Source organism: Achroia grisella, unplaced genomic scaffold (genome assembly GCF_030625045.1).
Source record: "Achroia grisella isolate CSIRO2021 unplaced genomic scaffold, CSIRO_AGI_Agris_v1 utg900, whole genome shotgun sequence".
Taxonomy (NCBI): Eukaryota; Metazoa; Arthropoda; class Insecta; order Lepidoptera; family Pyralidae; genus Achroia; species Achroia grisella.
The window spans coordinates 5,023,345-5,051,232 of record NW_026713059.1 but is presented as its reverse complement, the minus strand read 5'-3'; the positions used below and the strand labels follow the sequence as shown (position 1 = coordinate 5,051,232).

The 27,888-nt window shown below is 29.7% G+C and overlaps 6 protein-coding genes across 10 annotated transcripts; 2 read left to right on the top strand and 4 right to left on the bottom strand.

The window, feature by feature from the left end:
- Window positions 1-1,119: 1,119 nt before the first annotated feature.
- On the bottom strand, window positions 1,120-2,257 carry LOC131853293 (RNA polymerase II subunit A C-terminal domain phosphatase SSU72). Its single transcript, XM_059204149.1, has one exon. It carries the CDS (start codon window positions 1,974-1,976, stop codon window positions 1,386-1,388), a length of 591 nt encoding a protein of 196 aa, XP_059060132.1. The 5' UTR covers window positions 1,977-2,257; the 3' UTR covers window positions 1,120-1,385.
- Window positions 2,258-2,528: 271 nt separating this feature from the next.
- LOC131853292 (large ribosomal subunit protein uL22m) lies at window positions 2,529-4,778 on the top strand. 2 transcript variants are annotated; one of them, XM_059204147.1, is made up of 3 exons: window positions 2,529-2,960; window positions 3,435-3,648; window positions 3,893-4,778. In XM_059204147.1, exons 1-3 carry the CDS (start codon window positions 2,787-2,789, stop codon window positions 4,111-4,113), a joined length of 609 nt encoding a protein of 202 aa, XP_059060130.1. In that variant the 5' UTR covers window positions 2,529-2,786; the 3' UTR covers window positions 4,114-4,778. The 2 variants fall into 2 exon arrangements, with proteins under 2 accessions (XP_059060130.1, XP_059060131.1); XM_059204148.1 differs by lacking the exon at window positions 2,529-2,960 and adding an exon at window positions 3,034-3,316.
- Window positions 4,779-6,049: 1,271 nt separating this feature from the next.
- Window positions 6,050-14,557, bottom strand: LOC131853290 (UDP-N-acetylglucosamine transporter). 2 transcript variants are annotated; one of them, XM_059204144.1, is made up of 6 exons: window positions 14,512-14,557; window positions 11,170-11,330; window positions 9,396-9,506; window positions 8,394-8,608; window positions 7,612-7,890; window positions 6,050-6,760 (listed from the first exon to the last, which is right to left on the bottom strand). In XM_059204144.1, the coding sequence occupies exons 2-6, from the start codon at window positions 11,300-11,302 to the stop codon at window positions 6,398-6,400; spliced, it is 1,101 nt and encodes a 366-aa protein (XP_059060127.1). In that variant the 5' UTR covers window positions 11,303-11,330; window positions 14,512-14,557; the 3' UTR covers window positions 6,050-6,397. The 2 variants fall into 2 exon arrangements, with proteins under 2 accessions (XP_059060127.1, XP_059060126.1); XM_059204143.1 differs by lacking the exon at window positions 14,512-14,557 and adding an exon at window positions 14,286-14,502.
- A 2,117-nt stretch (window positions 14,558-16,674) lies between these two features.
- LOC131853294 (cytochrome b-c1 complex subunit 8) lies at window positions 16,675-18,171 on the bottom strand. The gene is made up of 2 exons (XM_059204150.1): window positions 17,916-18,171; window positions 16,675-16,835 (listed from the first exon to the last, which is right to left on the bottom strand). The coding sequence occupies exons 1-2, from the start codon at window positions 18,067-18,069 to the stop codon at window positions 16,741-16,743; spliced, it is 249 nt and encodes an 82-aa protein (XP_059060133.1). The 5' UTR covers window positions 18,070-18,171; the 3' UTR covers window positions 16,675-16,740.
- Window positions 18,172-18,749: 578 nt separating this feature from the next.
- LOC131853332 (uncharacterized) lies at window positions 18,750-21,144 on the top strand. The gene is made up of 2 exons (XM_059204196.1): window positions 18,750-19,989; window positions 20,791-21,144. The coding sequence occupies exons 1-2, from the start codon at window positions 18,943-18,945 to the stop codon at window positions 21,061-21,063; spliced, it is 1,320 nt and encodes a 439-aa protein (XP_059060179.1). The 5' UTR covers window positions 18,750-18,942; the 3' UTR covers window positions 21,064-21,144.
- LOC131853331 (coiled-coil domain-containing protein 22) lies at window positions 21,059-27,055 on the bottom strand. Of its 3 annotated transcripts, XM_059204193.1 has the most exons (8): window positions 26,777-27,055; window positions 25,493-25,664; window positions 24,612-24,876; window positions 24,160-24,428; window positions 23,622-23,849; window positions 22,611-22,750; window positions 21,957-22,122; window positions 21,059-21,388 (listed from the first exon to the last, which is right to left on the bottom strand). In XM_059204193.1, exons 1-8 carry the CDS (start codon window positions 26,824-26,826, stop codon window positions 21,155-21,157), a joined length of 1,524 nt encoding a protein of 507 aa, XP_059060176.1. In that variant the 5' UTR covers window positions 26,827-27,055; the 3' UTR covers window positions 21,059-21,154. The 3 variants fall into 3 exon arrangements, with proteins under 3 accessions (XP_059060176.1, XP_059060177.1, XP_059060178.1); XM_059204194.1 differs by lacking the exons at window positions 25,493-25,664; window positions 26,777-27,055 and adding an exon at window positions 24,951-25,182; XM_059204195.1 differs by lacking the exons at window positions 25,493-25,664; window positions 26,777-27,055 and adding an exon at window positions 25,014-25,182.
- Window positions 27,056-27,888: the final 833 nt, after the last annotated feature.

Genomic DNA, 27,888 nt, shown 5'->3' with positions numbered 1-27,888 from the left:
TGGATCGTATCCGACTTGAAGGTCCAAATAATTATGTATTATTTATACCAATATATCCTCTCGATATTGTCAAGATGAAGGCATTGCTGTCGAAGATTATAAAATACGATCTTATTTTATTGGATTGTTACATAATAATATAATATACTTTGTAGATGTAATATAATATTATATCTGTAAATATTTAACATATAATGATTGTAGTGACACTTCACCTAGTAATGAAACTGCAGCGGCACTTTTTCTGAACAATATAATTATCCACTTTCTATCGGGGGCAGTGCTCGGGTAGCGAGTAGTGACACATGCGCTGTTTATTCAAATTCAATCAAACGGCGTTACCTCAATTGATTACAACTGAGTACTCCTGTATTCAGGGCCGGCGGAAACCGGCATGCAAAGTAGGCGGGCGCCTCGTCGAAGAAGCGCCATCACGAGATTCGGAAATATACTATAATTTTATAAATATATAGAATATTTAATAAATTATAATAAATAACTAACTTAACTATGAATAAGGAGACATAAACCGCGCTAGGATAAAAATTGCATGCAGGCGCTTAGGATCCTAGCACCGGCCCTGCCTGTATTATATAGCAATGCATCAAGAGACGAGTGAAACAGTAATGGTTTGGGTAAGATCAACAATATATCATTTTCACAGTCAAACAAAACAATTTCGTTATAAATTTATTACGATTGTTACTAGTTTACTATGTAATTATAGTATTTTGACATGTGATTGAAGTAATAGATTTAGGTAATATTTTTTTTAAATTAAATAGTTTACATATATATTGTTATTATTTGAGTGTAAAACATTAAAGATATGCATTTACAACAAAAATGTTTAATTTTCGATTTATTTTTATTAAACAATATGCTATCAGTAACTATCACAATATATGCAGACAAAATATATACCATCATTTAGTTTATCTAATTACCTTCTCAGTCTAATAACTAAAACTGTTATAAAATTTTATTAGATTCGAACATTTGTCTCAAATAGATCCAAGCCCCTTGATTGTTGTAAAACTATTTCTAATGAACAGCTATTCATTAATTTAACAATTAGCTTACTATAATATAGGTAAAGGAAACACTGAAAACAAATACATAGTCATAAACAATTTATTTTCAAATAATAATTAAAGGTATAGAGCCACTTTCCATTTCATCTGTATTAATTATGTTTTGTCAATATAATCTTCATCAGTCTGTCCTCAAGTACCACTTGGTATTTTGTACCTATATTAATATTTTACAAAGTCCATAGAAAATCTTAACAAATCTTGCTCATAGAGGCAGATTTTCTTTAACTCGGCTGCCAGAGAATGTTTGTATTTGAATATCAAACATTTATATTGCCTTATGTACAAATATCAGTAAAACATAATGCAGTTCAAAATTGGTCTGTGGCATTTTGCTTCAAAATCATGTAATAGCTCATCAATATCATTGTCTAAATCTTCACTTAGAGCCATTTTTGTAACCATGTCACTAATTAGAAATGCACCAATAGTGGCCTCCTCATGGTTGTCTTGAATGTCAATATTAATAACGTGTACTGGTTGGTTATGTACAGATCGTCTTGAGCCAAACCACTCTATAACTTGATCATACACTCTTTCTTCACATGTTATAACCACATCAAATCTTTCTGTAGATACTTGAAACTTTTCTGGACATGGTTTGATTCTCCTATTCCTATCTAACATGTGCAGTAAACCGTTTTGAGTATAGTATGCCTTATCTTTTTCTAACAGATCGTTATATATATCATCATACGGTATACCAAATTCATAACAATTGGGGCGATCAGCAGACGGTCCTGGTAATTTAACCTTTTCGCCAGTGCCAAAGGATTTCACTTTGAACCCTTTTTTTACCAGGAAAGCATGGGCCTCCATACTTCGGTTCATATTCGATGAGCACACTACAGCTACATACAAATCACCCATTTTTATAAACATACGACGCCAACAGTTGTACTTGTGGCATTCACAATTTTATCAATAAAAACAAATAGAGAAAGTCATTTCTTTCAATTGCCACAAAAGATTAATAACATTGATTGATATATAATCAAAAACTGGAAATAAAGATGTTACAAATTATAGTAATCAAAGTCTACATTTCTAAAATATATAATTTATTTTTAATGAAATGAATATTAAGATATGATCACAATATTGGATAATTAGTGGTAGGAAAAATTAAGAGAAAGATTTGAATGACACTCTTGACACTGTAATGGACTATAATGAGTGACAGTGATAATTTTCAATGACATTTACATATGGGTGCAGTAGACGAAATTTTCGTTATATCTATATAAGAAATTATTATATATAACTAATAATTATTTAATGAATAAATTGTCATCACAAAAACAATATTTAATAATAAATCTAACACCTAAATGTGCTGTCTCCGATGTTAGATATAGACACTACACTACATGAATAACCTGTGACGACAGTAAGGGCGCATTAACTGTAGTCTCTGTGATTCGATCGTTAAGTACTCTGAGCAATTACAGATCAGTGAAGTCTGTTTCTGTTTTCAGAACATAATTTATATATTCCCGAACGATTATTCCTTATTCCTTAACCTATATCACAGAAAGTGGCTAGAAATTGTCCTAAAATATAGTAGATATATACACATAGAATTATCTTAAACCTAATTTATTATCAAGACAATGATACAGTCAAGAATTATTATTTAGAAAATTAGTATTTTTGTGAATATTGCGGAATAAAGTTTCATAGTTAACAAAAATGAATAAATTTAGTAATCTTTGTTCTGTAATTTTAAAGCACAATAATGTGCATAATATCCATACTTCAGCAACTACTTTAGCATGGAGTAAATCAAATGTTCCTCAGAAATTTTTAAAATATAATGAAAAAATATATCCTCCACAAGAAAATGGGGAAGAGCCAAGACCTGCAGTATGTATATACCGTAATATATATCATCATTAATTTGTATTTATTACTGCAATTATTCAATTAAAGTGATTTTCCTTTTTTTTTTACTAGTCACGTTTCAAATATTCATAAAAATGTGTACATGTAAATTGTTTTTATGGGTAATCATGCAATGCCCCCTACTACGTTAATGATATACACTGGACTTAACACCAGTAGATTATGGTAGGATGAGCATAAACTTAATTTACTCAGGACAACATTTTTGCCAAAAGTTGAACACCTTGATCAGACTGTGCAATAGGAACATTGGTTGCTCCATCCTACATTGTTTGGAAATAAACCAACAGAACATTATCATCAGCTCAGTCCGTTCGGTAAAATCTAAAATGATAGCCTCATTTTAATTAGCCTGTTGTGATACATTAATTTTAAGAGTGCAAATGTGGTTGTTGGGTTTGTCACAATATAACCATTGATATTTTTTTATTTCAGTTTGTATGTCATCAGAAAACTAACATGAAATACAGTCCAGAGAAACTGTGGTACATAGCATGTTTTGTTCGAGGTATGACAGTGGATGAAGCAGTTAAGCAATTAAGTTTTGTTAATAAAAAGGGTGCAGTGTTTGTTAAAGAAGCTATCCTTGAAGCACAGGATCTTGCAGTAAAAGAACATCATGTAGAATTTAGAAGTAATTTATGGATAGGTGAGTATTCATGTTTTTAACTTTAATATAATATTAATTATACATTTCAAAAAAAAAGAAAAATGAAATAATAAACTTTGAAATTGAAGATTAAAAAACCACTATACATTGTCATAGGAAATAAGTTACTCAATTTAGTAGAGATGGAAATCAATTGAACATGTAAGTTTAGGGTGAAGTTAGATCAATTACGCACATTATAATATTTTTATCAATTAACACACAATATTTTTCTTTGTTTCAGCGGAATCATTTGCTGGAAAGGGTCCAGTAATAAAAGGAATAAGGAGACATGCTAGAGGAAGAATGGGTGAAGTTCGCTATCAATATTGTCATTATTTTGTAAGATTAGAGGAAGGAAAACCACCTCAAGATTATTACAAGCATAACCCAATGACACCTCAGCAGCAACTTGATAAATGGCTTGAACAAATGAGGAAGAGAAAAATAATTAATTCTTACTAAAATGAAAATTTATTGTTATAATATAAAAATTAGTTACAATACCAACTTTTAATTATTATATCGCTAAGGGGTTATTACATTATCAATTACACAAGGGTATAACCAGATTTCGATATAAGGGAAGGGGAGACTGTAGGTATATATGTAAGAAAAAATTGCTTTGCTGCTACATATCTGTATTAGATACTGTAAGTTTTGTTGACAAACGATAAAATAATGCATTTGGTAATGTAATAACTAAATAATACTTATGTAATCTTAGAACAGAACGAGTCATCCAATAGGATTACCCTGGCATTCAAACAAACCCTGTACCTAAACCTACAATTGTAATTTGATAGTTTCGTAAGTTATTTTTACCACCATTAATTAAAGTAAATTTATAATAATTATAAATTTAAATGTAGGTAGTAGATGGTTAAAACATACTAGTCCTTAGTGAAAATTAATCTATGATAAATTAATATTTTATTACCAGAAAAGTTTTCAACTAAATATAAATGGCAGTCAAGTAGTCTCAATATAGGATATATTTTACTATTAAATGATAAGTACTAAATATCATAACAAAATAGCAGCCATATTCCATTTCTTAACTGTTGCTCTCTTGTTAGTTAAAATTATTATTGCAATAATTACAAATAGTCTATGATCAAAGAGTTCTCAAGAAGTTTCAGATCATACTGGCAAGGACCTAAGTCGTTACTCTAGCCTAAAATGGAGGTCATAGTTACGTACTGGTGTTTCACATTTATTAAATTTTTAATGCATGCATATGGCTGTATATCTCAATTTATTTGTTCTTTTGCACACAAAAATATACACATGGTCGACTTAATGCCTGATGGCATCCTCTACCAGTCAACCGTCGCGTTGATCAGAGATAATAAGGCGGTGCACTTTATTAATTAATTAAAAGAAAAAAAAACAAACATAACAAATAAATATTATAATTTAGTGCAAGGAGATCTTTGAAAATATATAAAAGTTATAAGTATAGGAAAAAGTACTATCACTGAGTTAGTAGTGCTAACATCTTTAGTCGTGATAGGATACTACTAACGTGACCTCGTAGATTTGACTATATCGCCTGAAAGCCCTTTACGTAGTTTTTATTGGGTAATATTCCACATATGCGTACAACTAGACGACTATCAAATGAGTTGATAAATTACATCTACTTGACACACTTTTTTGTGCAAGAAACAATGTAAGTTTTAGCAAACATAAGGAAGACAAGTTCTACTGTCGCTTCAGCTGATCTTTTGACGGCTAGAATCGTGTTAAAAGCTGATTTTGCTATCAGACAATATTTCTAACTGGTTAGAATAAGATAATATAATTATAATTTATTTTTCTATGAAAAACTGTCTCATATTACTTTATTTGCTAAACAAGTAACAAAGTAAATATAACAACTAAAAATTGTAAGGACCGTGTACTTTTAAACAGATGTACTTAAAGTTAATATCAAAATATGTTTATAAACGGAGCAATTCTACGAGACACTCTCAAAAATATTTTTTTAATTCCGAGGTAAATTCACCTGAATCCAGATTACTTTACAGAAATAGGTAGTTACAAAATTACTTATGACTTACTGATTATATCTAGACTTTAACAATCTTAGTTCTTCCATAACCACGTCTGGAGGAGTACAGATTTGATAGACATTCTACATACTATATAATAAATATAAATAATATAGTCAAGAAAAAAAATACTGAAATATATTTAAAAATAAAATATCTTCAATTTATAATCTCATAGTTCTAAAGCACCAATTAGGTATATTAAGTGGCCTAACTATTTACATAATTCTTTCATATAAAACTTATTATAATTTAAAACTTAAATCATTTAGAAGACAAAAAAATTAAGAACCTGAATATATACTTGTTCTGCTATAGAAAAATTTAACATGCACTGCACGTCACGGGTTTCTTTCAAAGGATCTGAAGAAATAGGAGAATTATATATTCATAATTATTTTTTATGTCTATATTGTGATTGAATTTTATGTTTTCGCGTATCACATTATAATGTGAAATACGAAAACATATAATTATACGTAATATTTCGCTCTAACAATATGTTGATATTGTGATAGCAAAATAGTACCTACATATAATTGTATTCTGTAGTCGAGATTACAGAGTGTTTCGAGGCCTAGAGGAACAACATAAAACAATATTTAATACAATTAAAAATAATTTCATTTATGCTTACATATTATAATACTTTGCGAAATAATAATGGAATATTCATATATGTGTCACAATGATCACACATTTAGAGAATTTTTATTTTCTTTTTTCTTAGGTACATAACCATACAAGAAAATTGAACCAATCACCAACATTGTACCGGCAGCAAACTGTATTGTCAAGACAAAACTAAAAATGAATATTGACGCTACACAGGAAATTATTATCGCTACGGATGTAGCGAATCCTTTTAGTATGTTATCTGCATATTTTACAACCACCGCTACAATAAGGCCACCGGCTGCTTGAAGTAAAACCAAGTACCACACGAAACCATCGAATCCTTTAAGCAAGTGGTTCAAAGACCCTTCATTGAAAAGATACGTTGCTAAACCGAATGGAAGGGACAGCAGACTTAGCTGTACATTTCGCATCCAAACCTAAAAAAGAAAAACACTGAATGTAAATAAGTTCTAACACCTAAAATCTTAATACAATCATAGAGACAATGTTTTTATTAATTATATATACAAATCGTATGTATAGACACTCTTGATGATGCTGAAGACATGGAATTGTTACTTGTTTTTTTTTAGAGGTTGGATATATCGTGATTTGGGCATTCATACGTTATATCAGTTAGTCTACTATAAATACATGCGCAGATCAGACAGACCAGGACGTATATTTTTGTCTGTAATAATTTAAAATATTCTACAATGTTATCCACGAATTAGATATTTTTTTTTATATACAATTATATAACAATGAACTCATCTTCCTCTCTTCTCTACTGCTTGTTGTGTCCAACAGGATACATAATTTATTTGCTATGAATTTAACTACCATATACCTAATTATGGAATGTAATACTTAAATAAATATATAATACTAAATTTCATGCTTACGAGACAAAAATGGTCGCAACTGTGGAGCAACAAGCAGCAGCAACAATAAGCAGGCCTTTCCAGTATGTCGATATATAATATCTACTGACTTATGCTACTAAACTAACTGTTAATTACACTCCATTACTTAAGACTACTGACTTCAAAGGCTAATTATCCGGTTATGAAAAAACAAATTATACGGTTGCGGTCACATCGACATCGACATTTGAGAATGGTTGTTATTAGCCCCATCTAGGATAAATATCGTGACGGTGTATTCGTCTTAATAACTTAAACTTTTTGTTTTATTTACAATAAGTAGATACGTTTATTCAGTACTTAGTTATATGAGTGACATACTCACTACTATTGTGGACATATCATGTTTTAAATATACTCACAGATACATCGGATTCTTTCAGCACTTTTTCGAAATAAATTCCAGCAAATCCTGATATAAAGCAAGCTGCTAACGCCGCACTAAAACCTAATATTCTTGACTGTTTCGGTAAATTCGAGGAGGTTTTATCACTTTCAGATGACCCGGTAGAGGACAGCTGTACGAGAGCCACTCCCGCTGCCAATAGCGCCAGGGCTAACCATTGCCACTTCTTGAGTTTCCTTTTTAAAACGACTACAGCAAAAAATGCAGTTGTCAGCAATTTTAATTGATATGTAACCTGAAATAATACAGAGCATCTACTTAAAAAATACATACTATGACACGCTATCTTATTTTCACATCCTTAATGCACCTACATTTACGTAAGCAGCTCCGTTCTTCAGAGTAAAAACTTCGACAAAAATGTAATTAAGGGATTAACTTAGCATGATACAGAACTTAATGCAAAGAAGTTTTAAAATCTTTTTTAATCTTTTGCAGTCGATTAAAAATAATATAGAACCCTATTGAGAGTTCGTTTAAATATGTAGTTTATTAGTTTCATTCTGTTAGTAATAAGAGATATTTTATAATTAATTAATTAAACATACGTACCATGAAATAAATAATTAATTAGCATACAATAATTAATTAATTAATTGTGAGTGATAATTGCATTTAAAATCTATAAATAGACAGTAAGTCTCTCGCTAATAAATTTTTTAATATTTCGTAGATCTACAAAATAATCAATAAATTGCTCGTTATAAGACTACAATGAATATTACTAATAGTACCTACCTGGTAAGTTGCAGCATCTAGGTTCGATGCAGAGACATAAAGTAAATTATTTTGTATGATGTACAGAAACGATGGTACACAAACTCGTAGAGTATCTTTAACATTTAATATAACCGTGGTATACATAGATTGCATTCCTTTTTTAATGTTCCCCGATTCTTGCATAACAAGGGCAAAACAAATTATCAATTTAAATACCTCCGCCATAAACACAGCTGAAAATAAAATATGTGATTTGAAGTACAGAATAGATATAGAACTTACTACCCGCAACTTCTTCTGCACAAATATTCTTTCTCTGTTTCAGTTCTTCATTCGAATTTCTAATATTAATATAGATACTGACGTCACTTATTGTAATTAAATACATAGATATTAACTACATTTGGAATAAGTCATATTACTTAAAGTAAGCGATGGTAAATAGATTACAAACATAATAACTATATAGAAGATAGAAGATATAATAATACTAAATATGTAGAAGATACTCTTACTCCCGCAAAAGATTTCTTACATTTTCCATAATAAGTATAAGTTATGAGACATGTAAATTCGTTTACAAATGTACATCATTCTTATTATGTCGCCATGAAATTATGCACAGATATTCTTTACATTGCTACATCATTTAATCAGAGAGAAGTCACTGATTAAATGATGTACCAATGTAAAGAATCTATATAACTACAATGGCTCCCATTTTTCTCGGGTGAATCTGTAAAGATAAACTACGGTTGATGGCAAAAGCATTATATAAATAATATGATAATCGACAAATTGTCTTTAATTCGCTTATTGAATTTCTTATGATGTTTACCTATTTAACGATGAGTAAGATTCGTGTAGCTAGTATTTTATACGGGTTTATATTCTCGTGAATTAGCATACACATAAATAAATAAGAATGTGTTGACATTGCGTGTGTCGAAATTACAAGCTTTAGAAGGTCACAATCTCAGTGCAATCACCAATCGAGTGACGCAATAGGACGATTCTCACCTGCTGACGATGAAAACATCTCAACGTCTCTTGTGCGTGCATACCGCATACTAAGACCCAGTACAGCATTTTGTAACGTTAGAATAACTAAACTTACATATTTTATATACCCTGAAACAAAAAGTAGCGTTTAATTAACGTTCTAATGCCTTGACTAAGGCATTAGAACTTGGCTAAGGTACCTATATATGTACTACCTACAGGTAGTACATAATGGTTCCCCCCTAAAGATATTTTTTTACAAACTTAGGATGTCATATTTATTTATATTTAATCAACAGACTCAAAAATAAGTTTCTAGCTTCAACAATGACGAATTTACGTAAACAAAATTATACCCTAATTTATTTAACCCCCTTAAGGGTAAAATTAAATTAAAAACTTTGTATGTCATATTTATTTATATTTAATTAGCAGTCTCAAAACAAAATTTCAAGCTTCTAGCTTAAAAAATGACGATTCTTCCATACAATCTTTCATCCCCAATTTCGACCCCTTACAACCTTTGTTTAGCTTTAAAAAGTAACTTATGTCCTTTCTCAGGGTCTAGACTATCTGTGTACCAAATTTCATTTAAATCGGTTCAGTAGTTTTGGCGTGAAAGCGGGACAGACAGACAGAGTTACTTTGGCATTTATAATATTAAGTAAAGAAGTAAGGATAAAAAAATATGTTTTAAGCTTCTAGCTTTAAAAATGACGATTCTTCTCTTTCAAACTTCCTACAACCCGTTTTTCACAAAAGCAGCTTATATCCTTTCTCAGGGTCTAGACTATCTGTGTACCAAATTTCATTTAAATCGGTTCAATAGTTTTGGCGTGAAAACGGGACAGACAGACGGTTACTTTCGCATTTATAATATTATTTAGAATTTCATTTCGACGGATAACTACATAGGATATATACTATTCGTACTGATAATTGAGGTTATTTGACAAATAACATAAAGATATATTATTTCTTAGCTACTATTACAACTGATAAATTATTATTGTAACAGATAAGTTTCACATTAACGTTAATTGAATTTTTATTAAATTTTTGTAGACATAATCAATTAAGGAAAAAATGTTTATCATATAATTTTCGTTAGATACATGATATTCGACATGATATTATGTGTAGATTATGATTTACGTTTAAGTACGTAGTTGCATTACTTTACAAGAATGAATTGTAATTTTGGTCATCGTAAAGGTTCAATGAATCTAAAGTAATTTTAATGTTATTTTAAAAATACTTAAGGCTGCTGTCCCTGGGACACTAATATCAATTTTTCACACTAATCAGATTTTTATAGATGTTTTATTTTAGAATTACCCGTAACATAAAAAAACACGAAGTTCATCAAAAAAAGGCCCTATCTTCAGCTTATTCGTTTGAATAATTCAAGAAGTATAGAAATTTTAAAGGTGTGGACAACATTGGAATTACAATTAATTATTTTAATGATTAGAATGACAAAAAAACAATACCTTTATATTTATAATAATACTGTAATTCGAGTAGAGCGGAATATATATATTTACGTCAAAATTTCGATTGCTATTTGGAACCTTACCACTAAATTATAATGATGCAATAAAATACAAGATAGATTGATAAAGAATAATGAAAAAAAAAAGGGAATAGATTGAGGAAATGTTTATTTCTTAAATAGAATATATTTAGTACCACTGAGGTGGTCTCCAAGAAAAAATTTAAATTCGTTTCAGGCTTAAACTCGGTTTTATAGTATAGTACACAAGCAAATAGATACATTTGGATTTCTTACCAAAATTTCTTTTATTGCCTGCATATACTTGTGATTTTTTTGTATCGTCATCCATACTTTCTGCTGTTAGCTGCGTTTCTGCTTCTGCTTCTACTTCAGGTACAGTTTCATTGGTGTCATCTGTTGACTTCATAGGTACAAGTCGAATGGGTCAGATGATGCTAAATAAGACACAAAATAAATTTATTTATATAGTAGGTACACTGGACGATTTTTATGACATTTATGAAATACGACAAATATATTCATTTCTATTAAAACTCAACCAGATTTGTACTATTTCTAGAGTACTTACTTCTAAGGTCTATTTAAGTAATGAAATAACCTTCCACGGAATAAATAAAGTAATATTTCAACTTTAGTAAATTATCAATAGAATATAATTAATGTACCAATTAATTGACGGCTTCTGTGATCTAGCGGCTGGCACAGAGCCTTATTTCCGATGATCACGAATTCGATTCCGAGTGCGTTACAAACATTTGAATTCATGAGAGTGATTATTTGTCTATTATGTATACATAGGAATCACTATGGTGTTTCTTATGTATGTGTATTTATATCCGTTGTTTATTAGCCATAACACAATCTCTGCGTAGCTTGGGACTAGAGGTGCTGTGTGAATTATCCTGAGTCCTGTGAATGTTAATTATCCTGACCTATTTTTTATGTCACGGTGAACAAGTCATTCCGTTCACAGGTACCTACTAGTCTCCCAGAAATGGTATGTATGTATAAACTTATGTGATTATTTGCAGTACTATTTCTGGACATGTGTTTACAGACAACCACACATATGTGTGTATGAGTACATATAAATAGATATTTGATTTTGTGATAAATAAGATTCAAAATCTTAGAATGACTGGATGTATTTATTACACCTATTTACAGCTATTGGAACTAGTTTCTTTTCGATATTTATCAATATTTCAATATAGTTTCAAAGACATCACAAAAATTTACATCCACAATCAAGCTGTCTGCAGAGAGTGATGTGAGTATTTTGCAAAATATTTATTTATTGATGATTATGGACATGAAGTCGAGTCAGTTAGGCCATCTTGACAAATAGTAATTTACCACAGTGGTTACAAGGAATATTTTAGGGGGGTGTGGAGGTTAATCTATCATGGTACATTACTAGAAATGGGGTTTGCACATTTGTTTAATAAATATGCAAATAGAACAAAAGAAAAATATTTTCTTAAGGTTAGTTATTTTAGTAGATTAAGTAATGAGCTACCTTAACAAAGAACTGTTCAATAACTTACAGTAGATCTTGACAAACATACACATATCACTTAGCATAAACTTTGTATTCATTTTTGCTCTAAGTAGGTAAAAATTAGTAGATAGCTGTGATGGCATTAGATTCTTAATGTAAAAAAATATCTATTGATACTAGACTATTAATGTTACTAATGTAGGGCAGTTCTGATAATCACATAAACTAGCGAATTTATACATGGATTTCCCAATAATTTACTAACAATATCAAAGATAACTAAAAACCATAAATGTTGATAGACCACACTGAAAGAAGCAACAGTAAATCAATCATTATATAAACAACTACTAACAGACAACACATTAAAATAATCATAAGGACAATACTAGGTGACAATTCCATAAATCATATGAAATAAAAAATCATTTATTCCTGGACATTTTAGCCATTTATAAACATTAAGTTTTTTTATCAATATTTTTTTCCCTACCATCCAGTTCAGTATACAGATTCATTTGAGAAGAATTGGCAAGAAACTCAACAGAATTTCTTTATTAAGTCAGTTTGTTCACATTGTTTAACATTAATTAAATGAATATCCTGTGCATGCTCAACTATTGCCATTTTTTTTATTGGGTTCATTGGGCTATTGTCAGGTACTTGGACCTGAAGCAATGTGACCTACATAGATCTATTGTGCTCATCGTTTTTCAGAATTCACTACCTTTCGGTAACAATAATTGGTGGATATTCTTAGGAGCAATGATTTTTATCTTGAAAGAGTGTAAACTTTCTAAAGGAGATATTTCCTTTATCATGCCAACCACATAGGATGTGTGTCATTTCCTCAAATGCCATGCTATTGCCAAGCATGTTTATCATTTAAGTAATTGTTTCATGAGTAATAGGCTTTGCTCAATAAATATGGTTCAACAGATGAGTTTATATGATAAAAGATCCTTTGACATCTTTTTGAAAAAAATAATACACTGCCATAAAACACTCATTGACTTTTGTTAAATGATACTTAGAAACAACAAGTTTGTCTTTAATTCTATTAATGTCATGCACATAAACAAATATTTATAAAGGGTGGTCATTATAGGTAGCCCACTCTATAGACCAATCACATAATCCTAGAGACTATGGTCATCAAATGTACACATATACTCAAAATAGTGTGTTTGCTAGTTTTCTCATCATCTTTTGAAACAAAATTCCTATACAACCAAGTATTTATTAGAAAACAAATACTTACACTTTTGTGTAATTTGTATATAATTTCAAGAAAGGCATATTTATTTTATTTTGACAAGTTAACCACAGCAAATATTACTTTAAATCTATCCAAAAAAAACTAATAACCATTAAACACTACACACAGCAGAAAGTAGTCTTTACATTTACAATAAACCTCTACTTTTAAAATATTCAAATGAAATTCATTAAAATGGGTTATTTGTAAAACAAAGTTAAAATTGTGATAAAGTATTATTTTTATTGTACTGTATGGTGTGTCCATTACAGTACAATAAAAATAATTATACATATAAGTAATATTATATATAACAAATGTTATATGTCTAGATAACAGAATAAATGACTTTTCATAATATTCATAAGTCTTTAAATTACTGGTAACTGCAAAGAGTAAAGAGAAACATTAGTAGGAAAGTTTATCAAACTCTTAAGTACAACATAGTACACAATAGGCTACATTTCATAATTCAAAAGTTCTGACATAATTGACTGGTTTTTTATAGGAACACATTATGTTCCTTGTGCTAAAATGAATATACTTTCGCTATTTAAAATATTTTATATTTTCAATTTAGTATAATAATGAAATATATATATTCATATTATATTATTATTATGTACTAACCAATAAACAGAATATTTCAGCGACAGTAAAAACTATTTAAGCACTTCACATTTCTTTTGGCAATATTTTTTTTATATTTTACCTTATAACCAGAGAAATTTTCGATTATAATGATTATAAATTTGTTTTCACTATAAATAAAACAAGACTAGAAACAAAATAAAATGGAAATGCAATTAAGGCCAATTTTAATAATTACTATGTAATATTTAATTAATTCCAATACCGCAGAATGCCACAGGTTCATATGTTAGCTTACTCTTTGTTTTGACATTGATTGTTACAGTGTCTCCAACTCTTTTGCTTCTAAAATTACAGTGTCCTAGTATAAAAATACGGTAGATTATAGAAAATAAGCTTATAGCAAAGTTAAAAAATATAATTGTTTTGCTCCTTTATATTCATAAAATACAACAGTGTATTTATGCATGTTATGGCGATTTTGCTCCAACAGTCAAATACTAAGTTGATGTTATTACTTGGTGTTTTGCTTATATTAGCAAAAAAAGTGTATAGAGTATAATTCCTCTTGGACTGTATAAACTATTAAATAGTATTGCTAACTCTGCATTTATTTGATATACCATAATATTGAAGAGTGCCTAGCCATATACGATTCAAGGCACGAATACATTTAAGTTTTTGTCCCTTCTTACCTTTTTGGGATAAAAGATTTCCGTATAAAATTTCAGTATTTCTACCAAAATGTTTAAACGTAAAAGGTAGCAAACAGATATATAAACTTTCGCATGTATAATATTTGTATGAATTTTGCAGTTTTGTGTTAATATACAACGATTTCATATTTTGATTTTAAAAATCATTGTTATTTATTGTAGTTTACTGTTATTTTTTGATTAGAAAATTTGTAACTTTAAAGGTAGAGTTGGACACACTGCCACGCAGCCACGTTGCGCCGCGCCGCCGCTGAGGTCGCTCGCTACCCATCGTGAATATTACAAAATGCTGCTATCGCGCGCGCCGTGAATGTCGTGATTTGCGCGCGGCTTTGCAAAAAGATTTGTCTACTTTCTTCTGCCGCACAAGAGCAATAGCAACAATGAACGTAGTATCTTAAACTCTATAAGGGAGGAAGGCCTGTTTGTTCCTAATTTGACTATTGGCCTATTATTTCTAGCAATATTCCATCACGCAGTCGCCCTTTGAAACTATCATAGATAATTTCTGGTATAATCGCTACAGTGGGTTAATGAAATGAGACTCCCCTATGCTACTTAGTGTATAACATTAGCATAGGTGGGTGGACCATTTCATATTCAGCCATAGAATACTATGAGAAATACATATACGATACGAAAATCTTAATAGGCTTATAACTTGATATACTTATATATATATAAAGGAAAACATTACTGGCTTTTGAATGTTTTTATAACAAATTTAAATAAAAAATATTATTTTAGATCCCTACTATGGTTGTTTTACATATTTGCAGATGAAGTTCTCAAAGTATCCACCGAGTTGAGTACAGTTTATCCACGTTTATTATACCTCCACGTAGTTCCCCCTGGAAATTATCGTGATAAATTCCTAGTGAATTTACCCACGATGGGTTAACTGACCTGTCTTCATGCTCATATTATTATCCTCTACTGGTACCCCGCCAACGTAAGGCGTTAGCGCGGATTCACCATTCCATGGAATCGACAGTCGACACGAAAAATAAAAAACAGATACAGAATGCTATAGGTTGCAACCGCTTTATATGAAAAAAGAAATCGGGAAAGTTTACTAGTTACATAATATTTTAAAAATCTGGCCCAAACTGAGCCCATGCCTATGCATTATTATGATGTATAAACTATATACTGTAGTTTTATCAAAATCTGTTCAGTAGTTTTTGCATGAAAGAGTAACAAACATACATTCATAACTTTCGCGTTTATAATATTAGTAAGATGAAGATTGCGAATGATTTGATAACGAATTTATCTAGATTTCATCTACATAAACCGCCACTTTGATATTTTTAACAGACGTTAACTGGTAAAGATTACTGCTGTATTAGATTTATTTTATTAGGATATACTTTTAATAGTATTATATACATATTACAACTGTAAATTCAGTAGATAATTCATATCTTTACATAGTATAAAACAAAGTTGTTTCCATCTGTATTCTTAGATCTTTGAAATTAAGCAACGGTATTTAAGGCAATTTTAAACAATAGAGTTTTTCAAGGGAAAATTTTATATGTATAAAACATGAAAATGACACCTACTACAGAAAAGCTGAGAAATTCGAAGATTTGTAATGTAAATAGATGGTTTGCTAATTTTTAGTAGGTAATTAGAAAAAAAAATTATCTATGTATTTAACTTATGTGCTTTTGATGAGTGTGACATATTAAAACAAGTAATGGGGTATTACATTTAATATTTATATTAACTACATTAATAATTTATTAAGATATAACAAAGAATAATATCACTTATTGATCATTTTCAAAATCAGCAGGATTCTTACGGCCAAGACGATGATGTTCCCTTTCAACTCCTTCATAAACAAGATATCCGATAATGAATGCTGAAAATTAAATTTACACCATGTAAAAGAAGAGTTCATAATTTTAATGAATCAGGCGGAATGGAGATTAATTAGACAGAATAAAACAGTAGACGGTGCAGAATTTATATTGACAGGGGCTACATAAGTAGTGTCTAATCGAAATAAAAAAATGTAGATTATAAACCTAGAATTAAAGTAAATATGTTAATTTATTACATTATTGCTTATTATGCATGACGGCCGCATCATTGTTGCTACAACAACAAATGGTCAGCACATTTTAGGAATATTATATTATATTGTAATTTTATAGTTATAAAACTTTTGGTTTTTTTCCAAAGATGAACTATATGTTGGTTAATTTTGACTGTTATGTTGACTGTGGCTAGAGAAATTAAACTATTATGAACTGTATGATGTATGCATACTTTCATTCAGGACTGAATGAAAACACAGCATATATTCTTGAGGATTTACATATCTTTATGAGGTGACAGAATATTGCAAATATATGCAGTAATTCTGGAATAACCGAACCTGACCTAACCTAACCTATACTCTATATATACACAAACTCATAATATACATACTATATTTTTATAAAAGTATATGTATTAGTGTATACTTAGCATTGGGTTCCAAAACAGAGTGTATTCTATACATATAATAAAAATGTAACTAATAGCTGTCTGTAGATAAGATAAACATAACAATCAGTTCCAATATATTTTGCGTTATATACTAGAAAAATATTTTTTCTAGTATTTAATATGAGAAAATTTAACAACATAATAGAACAATAATCAATAGAATTTCTGTTTGTAAATGATAATCTTCTACTTGAAGGATTTAAGAGCGATATTCACAAATATATTGTCATTGATGCGTTTATAAAATCAACCTCATAAAATTTTGTTTGTTTCATTCCAATAGTTTTGCAAACAATGATTATTCGGATATGTAGTTGCGGACACAGGCATAATTGATATTACAAGGATGTATCTTCTTTAACTAACGCATGTATAAATATTGTTTTTAAAGAAATATTTATACATGCAGAATGCTTAATATTTCTCAATAATCTAATAAAATACTTACGTGGGGTTACCCTTAATACACTCTCTCGAAATCTACGAAAGAGATTTGGAATTCCATTGGAAACAGCGCCAGCGTATGCTCGTTGTTCATGAGGTGATAATTTATAGGTAATTAAACCACGAATTTTCGCTAGTTCTCCAAAATGCTTACCCATGTTTCAAATATAATTTAGAGATTATGTAATGAAATTATAAAAATCCCGTTCAAGCGACAAATTTCTGTTTTAGGGATGTTCGGTAATTCAACAATGTTTAGTCTAGACATTGATCGATAAAATCGAAACATCGATGTTAACTCCTTGATAATTAGTTGGCAGTACAAAAAACCACTATTGTTATATTACCATATTCTGTTGTTAATAAATGTTCCAGATTAGGTACAAAATACGAGATAGGGAAAGTAAGAGTAAGAGGATAGGGAAAAGTAAATCTAAAATATACATCCATGATAGTAAAATTCGTAATTTTTTTTTGTTGGGGCATGGAACAATATTTCTAAAAATATTAAATTTCTTCGGATAAATCAAAAGTTCCAAACAACAATATTGACATAAAAAACAAGAGGTAAAAAGACCTTCCAAAAAGTGTCTTCTTTTTGAAGTCTCATTTTTGCTGCTGTCAGAAAAAAACTGATCGAATGTAGAGAAACATCAGCGGTGTTCTATTCTAATATATTTATATATGTTTTTCTAATATCGGTAATTTCTGTATGTAACAGACCACAAATTAGAAACCGTAACAACAGTGCTATTGCTATTTTATAATTGTTACAGTTTCTAATTAAAGACGGAAAGTTGTCTTAAATTATTCGGACATCACTAGACTAACCCATAGTATAGTTGTTCAACTTCATTTTGTTGGCAACAATGGTGATCTGAATATAACCTAAAAAAATAGCAATAATAAATGAAAATTTTAATTGTCTGTTCGTAGTACATTCATTTTGGAATTATTATAATAATTTACTCAAGACAGTGCATACGTAATTAATTTTAGTAATACTTCTATTTATTTGTAATCGAACTATAATGTTAAAAGTCATACGGAAAAGTTATTTTCGGAGAGATATGTTTTTGACAGTATTCATTCAAAAGAAGAATTTTTTAACTAATGAATATCAGTGTACTGATGCCTGGAATAAACAAATCTCGTCGCCTCTACTAAACAGAATAAACCTTACAGATTTTTACAATACACTAGATCAACAAGTTTCATCAAAAGGTGTTATTAGTGCTCTTGATGTTGATATTTTTGCTAATGCGGTAAAAGACCCCGTCTATCTAGAAGAACTGAAGGATCTCTTGCTTAAACTGAGGCTCTCTGCAGAAACTGGTAATATGTTGGAATCCACACATCATGCCACTATTAGACATTTTATCGAATTTGAACGAATTGAGGAATTAATTGCAATTTTAAAGGACCCCCTTAATTTTGGATTATTCCTTGATGATTACACTGCAAATATTTTATTAGATAAACTTATAACGTCGTCAAAGTATGAGCAAGCGGCTACGGTGGCTTCACTAGTTATGCTGCAAGAGGAATATAATAATGACATAACTTGTGCTCTATGCCAATATGCCTGTTATAAATATATTATAGGTTACATTAAATCTGAACCTACAGAAGCAATTAATGAAAAAAAGAAAACTGAAGAAATAAAAATTAGAATCAAATATTTAAGAAACCCTTATTTTGATGATCATTTTGACATTAAAGATCTGTATATAGCATCAGGCAAAACACTGGCATGGATATCACAACAAAACAATAACAATTTAAACAATAATTTACAATTAATTGGATGGTTGACATACAGAAAAAATGATAAACTTGTGGCACTATGTAACAACTTATTTGAAAATAAATCTTCAATAATATATCCTGAAGTTATTGAGTTACTCAAAAGAGATTGTAACACTGTAGAAGAACAGTTTAAAATATCCTTAGAAAATTGCATTTCTATGTTGAGTAATGTCAAGCTTTCTGAAGTATCATTAGAAGAATCACTGAAAACTCTTATAGAAAATGCTATTAATAAAATTCAAAATCAAGATATACTAGAACAACAAAAGGTTTGTATTTTTATTAAAAAAAATAGGGAGTATTTTATAATTAGATTCTTTACATATCAAGAAATTGAAATACATTTGAAACAAATGGTACAAACTTTACTCTTAAATAAAGCTAAAGGAATTACTCCCTATGTTGTTACATGTTAAGTTATGTATTATCAGCAAACATTGAAATAGTTTATAGTTTTATCAATCCCCTATTTACCGGATAGGGAACTCTGATTCAAAATTTAGCAAGAGTTGGTTAAGTTTGTAGGACCCAATTAACCCCTAAAACCCATACTGTAGCAACATGTATTTGTATGAATATAATTGAGTTGAAATGAAAAGAAGTTCTGTGCATTTTAATCTTTGGACATAAATTTCATATGAATGATTGTAGGTGACCTTTAGTTGTACAACAAATGTTTGATGGAGGCTTATCCTTATCAGTGTGGCATAAATTTTTGTTTTCTATTATTTTTTTTGTAATAATAAAATATAATTAAACTATACAATATTTCAAGTGATTGTATTTTCACATACCTTGACAGGTATGTGAGTAAGACATTGTAAGACATTGGGGTAGACACCAATGCTGCAATTCATACAGCTGTTTTGTAATTTATTCATATGTTATATATTACAATATTACAGACTTATATTCATATGATCTTACATACATAGATATATAATACATATCATTATTGAGGGGACTAACAAAGATTTTATTCATTCATTAGTGCCAAGTACTACACATTTTCATTATTTTTTGAAGATTATTTTTGATAATTTCTATATTGTCTTTCTTTTTAATTTTAGTCATTTAAATTATGGGAAGAAATAAGAGAAGAAAAACTAGAAGAACAAACAAAACGTTTAGACAGAGCTAGGCGTTTGCAATTAATTCAAGAAAAAGAAGCTGAGATGAAGGAAAGTGAACAAAAATTATGGTTTTTCGAAAATGAGGATAGTTTTGATTTAGAAATAGAAGAAAAAGAAAAACTTACAGAGGAAAGTGCTGCTAGAAATGAAACAACAAAAAATACTGATGACAATTATATTCCACCAGAAATTTTACCTAAGCGAAAATAAGAATATTTAATAGGTTATTGGAATAATTTTTAACTTACAGACCATTTTACAGAAGATTTATTCAAATGATATTGCGGAAGCAGTAGTAATATTACAGATTATTGGGGATTGATTCTTTTTGCATTTGGGTAAGGTCAAGATTGACTTTCTTCAAAATGTCTTCAGTCCTCTTAGCATTTTCATTTTTAATATTATCTTCTAAATCAACAATGTCTCTAGCTAGAGAACCAGTATCATTTACCAGAGAGACAATTGTATTGCATTCTGAATGTAATAGTGCTAGTAATTTGTAAGCCTTCTTAGCTTGGTCATCTTTCTTTGCATCCTGCAATAAATTTTATACAAATATAAATTCTGTTTTTCAATACATGGCATATTGACTAATAAGCTAAGCATATCTTTTTAACGATATTAATATTTGAATCCCAAAATCCTTTAACATTATCCTATCTACTGCTATAACATATTATTTTTTTTAAATGAAAATCAATTAGTAATTGTAAGTATCATTTACATAATAAAATCAAAGCAATATTTAATTAAGTCGATTTAGCATAATTCCACCTAAAGCCTATTTTATGTAACAGGAATGTGAAACAGACTGCCATAATTCATAAAAGCACCATTACATTGTACACCATACCATCATAACATCATGGCTGCTCATTATCGTTTTTTAACTGTAAAAGTAACTGATACCAGCTACTTTTTATGCAGCCTTCTATGTCACTTATTGTTGGATTCTTCATTATCACATAGTCAAATGCACATTATTTATTACATTAAGGATTAGACTGATAATTTTATTTAAATTAAAATTAGATATTTCGCATATTTATAGGTACTTAACCATAGGTTTTATCATTTAAAAATATTTAGTGGTAATATCTTACCCTGAATAAAGTTTCATCAGCAATAGTAAAACATCGATCTAATTGACCTTCCAAAGAATTAATTTCTTTCTGTAGTTGCCTAGTGTCTTCCAATATTTTTTTTATTTCCATATTTTGTTTATCAACATTGCTAATTATTTCTAATATTCTTTTAGTGTAGATTGATCTGTGAACAAAAAAGAAATAAGTGTCATCATACAACATGTATCATCGTTATTACATAGTATAAAATAAAGTCTCCTGTCTGTTCCTATGTATGCTTAAATCTTTAAAACTATGCAACGGAATTGAAGCGGTTTTTTTTACTAGAGTGATTTTAGAGGAAGGTATATAATACATGTACACCCGGGCGAAGCCGAGACGAGTAGCTAGTTACTATATAAATAATTATTCTTCATTAATTATATTATTACTAATTTACCAGATAATAGATACAATAGAAATACAGAGACAGCACCACTTTACGGCACTGAGTTCTCATGACATCCAATAGTTATTAAAAATTAAACTAAATAACAATATGAATTAAAATTGGCATATGTATACACACAATATTTGTAATCTATTATGTTCCAGTAAAACTGTAACTATAGTCTATACCAATAACAGTTGGTATTTATTTGTCTAAAATTTTTCAATTAAAAGACCACAAACCTTTTATTGCCTCCTTTTAGTTTTTCATAGTTTATTTTTAATTGCTTTTTTATTTTCTCTTTATTTTCATACTCATCTTTCATTACTTTAGCGTTTTGTTTTAAATTAATCAGTGCACTTCTGCATTTGCTTCTTTCAGACTGCAAATAATATTATATATTTATTTTTATTCAATGAATAATCAGGATTTAATCTGTCTACAAATTTAGTCTGATACGAAAATAACTCATCAGTACATAACTAAAATAATATATGATGCTCGAAACAATTTGCTGAACATTTGTAAAAGTGAATGTCCAGGATATTATTACCTTGGTATTTATTTTTACGAATAATCTAAACGCTCAAAGATAAATAAACAACTTTGTACAACTCACACCCTGACTTCCACCCCTCCAATTCAAACGGGATTCGAAATTAAGACGGCCTGAGCCGAGATTCTAATCCTCTAGTAGTGGCATAAGTTGTATCCATCAGGCAGGAGTTGGCCTTCAGTCGTTCTATAAGTCCTTCCGCAGTTTTGGAGTGCCATTTGCACTCTCTTTCAGTGCCAAATTCAGTTGAGGCCAACAACATTAGAATAGTTCGAAAAAAACTGCTTCTAGTTAGAAATATACTCTTAAATACAAAATGTTTATATATACACATAATTATTATGCGAACTTGTATATTACGTTAAAGTTCAGTTTCGTTCAAAGCAAGTGTAATATTTCCTATCTTAAGAATTATATGGGAGATGCACACTTCATCTCCTATAAGATTTTTATATTAGTCTATTTATTAAATTATGCCCATTAGCCTCTTAAAGCGTCGAAAACTATCTCCTAAAATAAGTAGTAATACTGAGTGGTAGTGGGAAGCACTCTAGATTGTGTAGGAATATCATAATAATCAGAATTATTATGCAGTCTACACACAACTCCAAAATCAGGGGCGATATGGAGCCGAGGCTAAAAAAAAATATCCAGAGCCCTCTCCACCACTGCTCTGCATAGGTATACTCATTAGTACCTCTGATAAAGCCATAGTGTTTCGTATTTTATCTACTTCTAATTTGAGTGATAAGTTTCTAGATGTCAATTCTTCACTTTTCCTATGCAACATATTAATGCTAGCTTGCACTTTCTCCAATGTGTTGTCTGTTGCTCCTTCATTGTCTATGTTAGTTATTCCAATACTATTTAAGATATTTTGTAGATTTTTCATATCTCCTTCAACCCTTTCACATGATTTTAGAGCCTGAAAATCCATACCAAAAATATAAGTGTGTTTATTTGTTTACCTTGTCATGACTGTTGACCTGTATATATTGTTAGTGTTATTTGGTTAGTATATATATATATCATACTGGCTCCCCCAAATTTTAGTGCACAGAGAAATTACATTTTTATAAAACAGGCAAATTCATTAATTTGGCTATTTAAAATGTGTATAAATAATATTGATAATTGCTTTAGTATCATTCATAAATTTTTACATCAGATTTAATGATATTTGTAGATATGATAGTGTAATTCTTATTAAGATAACTTAAAAAATGTTTAGATACCTGAGAATATTCAACATCCATAACATTTCTCTCACTCTCAAGAGAATCTAACTTTTGCCTGAGATGAATAGCTATTTCTTTTAATTCCTTCAGGCTTTTATTTGTTTCATATGTAACATTTACTTTTTCTTCACACACATTTTTGATCTTATGAACAGGTGTTATGGGTAAAGCTTGTTTTTCTGTTGTTATTTCTTTTATCTTGAGTAGCTTTTGGATCAATTCTTCTTTCGTGAGACTAATCTCCACTTTAGACTGTGTGCAATTTTCTAGAAATAAATGCTAGTGTCTACAACGGTTGGTCTATTTAATTGTTATTATTAAATAAAAATATTATTAAGTACCTAATTGACTCTGGACTACTCAAATGGGTATATTGTCCAATGTCCCATCAGAATGAATAAATAATACAAATGAAATATAGTAATTATGATCAGTGATAACTTGATTACCTTTGCCATTTGTAAAATCACCAACTGTCTGTTGCCCTGGATGATTGCAACATGGAGGTATCCAAATCAAGTTCATTTCTTCACCAATTTTATATTTAATACTTTGTAACAGTAAAGATTTTCTATTTGTATCTATAGCGTCGGGTGTTATCTGTTTCCCTTCATTGGGTAATCTTTCAATCAAAAACATAAAAACTTGTCGCAACTCAGTCTCATTATAATATAGAAATGTCTGATACCCAACATCATTCTTGTAACCAAGGTCCTGAAATGCATTAAAGATAGTAACAAAAGCATTCTAATTGATCTAAATATTCCGATAAATGTTTATTAGTCTACCAATATGATATAAACTGCAATATTTGTAATTATTCTCGCACTGAATTGATAATAACTTCATACATCCTCAGTGGTCTAGTGGCTTAGCGAAGTAAAGCAGTGTGCTTTACTTCAAATGGTCAGGTTCCTTGCATGGTGTAAACATTTGTAGAAATGAGTATGATAGTTTATATAGGTCAGGGTGTTTCTATGTATGTACCCATAACACAAATATCTTGGGACATTGTGTGAATTTTCCTGCCCTATTATTATTATATTACAAGTCATATAAATTTGTAAGAAAGAATTAAAAGTTCCACCAAAAATCAACCTAATTATTAGTAATAGTTATTAGTTTCACAAAAAACTTATCAAAATACTTTTACTATAGGTACATAGTATGAAACAAAGTTGCTGTCACTGTCTGTTCCTATGTATGCTTCAATCTTTAAAACTACGCAACGGATTTTGAAGCAGTTTTTTTTAATAGGCAGAGTGATTCAAGAGGGATGTTTATATATATAATACATGTACACCTAGTATAATAGTATTTGATAGTTTACCTTACATATGGAAGCTATTTGGGCTGCCACTTCTATTCTGTGTGATATGCCTAATGGTAATTTGATAGGTACTTTTAATAATGGATTAATTGTGATTAAACATTTAGAGGCTGACTCTATAATTGTTTCCACAGGCAAATCACATAGATTTTTAACATCATCATCAATGTTGCTAAAAATAATGTAAACAGTTTAATAACATATTTATATTTTATTAAAATTCACTTACATTTAGAACAGTAGTATGTTCTAAATTTTTTTTATGTTTACAAGACTTAATTCAAGATGACAAAAGAATAAAATGATGCAGTCCAGCTATATATCATCTATCACCAGCTGGCCAGGATGCTGATACCAGCAGTTTTTAAATGCATGCAAATTTTAAGCTTGATTGGTTGACAAGAAGTTTAAACATGGACTCCACTCCCCCCATCCCCCTCCCACCGCCGAAATCGATTGTAGGTACTGTAAAGTCCTACCATTACTGATACTGATGATAACTGATAATAAATAGTTACCAAAATGTATTTATTTGTTACCTTTGCATAAGTAAATGCAATGAATTTTTAGTAGAGATTAATTTAATAATATATAATATTTAGTGGTACTCATGAAATCATGGGCATATGACCTTATCCCTATCTGTTAGTTAACATACATTGAATTATTCTGCAGTTAACATACATTGAAGTTCACAATTTGTTTTAACTAGTGGATGGATGATTTATTAGGTCAGTTCAGTTAAGCCCTTGTGTTGTCACAATGGGCTAACTCACTTGGCCTAATACAAACTGACAAGGAATTTAAGACAATGGTTTCCAGGGGGACAACATGAATGTCCTAACATGCACCTAGGGTCACTAATCCCATTCTCCTAGGGGAGAAAGGTATAGCAAGCAATGTACCATGTCAGGTTAACCTCCATGCGGTTCCCCCTGGAAACCATTGTGATAAATTCCCGGTGAATTTATCACGATGGGCTAACTGACCTGACTTCATGTTCATCTTATCATCCTCCACTGGTGGCCCGCCAGCGTAAACCGTTAGCGCAAGCAGATGCACCATTCTGTTATCATCCATAAAAAAAAAATCCATTCTCTCGTATTTGATAAATTATATATTAATTTATGTAATAAATAGTAGATTAGTCTGTACAATGATGATTTTAGCTTTATACTTATTAATCTCTTTTCGGTGTCAATTTCCAAAGACATATATACATTATCATATGAATTAGAGAGAATAACTTCATCTATTAATAATGATTCCATTATTCTGACTTACATATTTAACTGCCGAAGAAAATGTAAAATAATAGAATCAACTTCTTCCATGTTATAGAAAACTGGTGAGACTTTTCTATAATCAAATAATATGGAATAACTTCTCAAGAGGTTTAAAAGACTGTTGTGAGTTTTAGCTTGTTATGAAAAGGTCTGACTCGATCAAGCGACTATGACAGCACGTAAGTGATTGATGCAATAAGGATGTTTGTTAATTTAATAATACATTTATAAAATATATCATCAATAACAATGAAATTAACCATTACAAGAAATGACCAAAAGCTGCTAAATATACTCTGAAGCAAAGAGTAAAGTAAATATACCAAAAGTAACGATATTAAAATATAATCGATTTTTATTTAAATCGATTATTATTTTCTATTAATCGATTTTTTTATAAATCGATTTTAAAAATTACGGGTTTTAATCGATTTTTCATAAACAGAGTTTTCACTCATAGTTTCATTTTATTTTAATATTACTCTTACGTAAAACGAGACGGAAAATTAGTGCAAGTAATTATTTTTCCTCTTTTGATTGGTTAAACTTAAAGATTAACTTTAAGATTTTATTTTCATTTATATTACTTTAATTGATTTTAAATCTAATAAATTGTTAATATGATTATCTTAGGAGTATTATTGGAATATGAAATGAATGTAGATTGGTACGTGTTGATGTGGCTCGAATGATAGATGGTAGGTTTGATGGCTTCAGAAGATTACAGGGTTGTTGAAAATGATAGAATTTGCTTACTATCTTAAATTTAATGGTAATAATACTATTAATTACAAATTTGGTGAAGTGAACAAATTATACGTTAGATCGATCGGTTGATTTTTGAAGTCTGTGCGTTACGTTGCGTATTTAAATTGGATGGGTGTGCGGTCCCATCAGAACGCTCCCTTTGTATTGCGTTTTGTTACTGCTTGGTATGCGACAAGATCTTTATATAAGAAAAAATCGATTATTAATTTAAAAAAACTCGATTGTAGACAAATCAATAAATATTAAATAAAAAAAAATCGATTTTTATTTAATCGATTCTTTTCCATTAATCTCCATCCCTAACCTAAAGGCTCTGAAGTCTGATCTGTAATCTATGGGGTC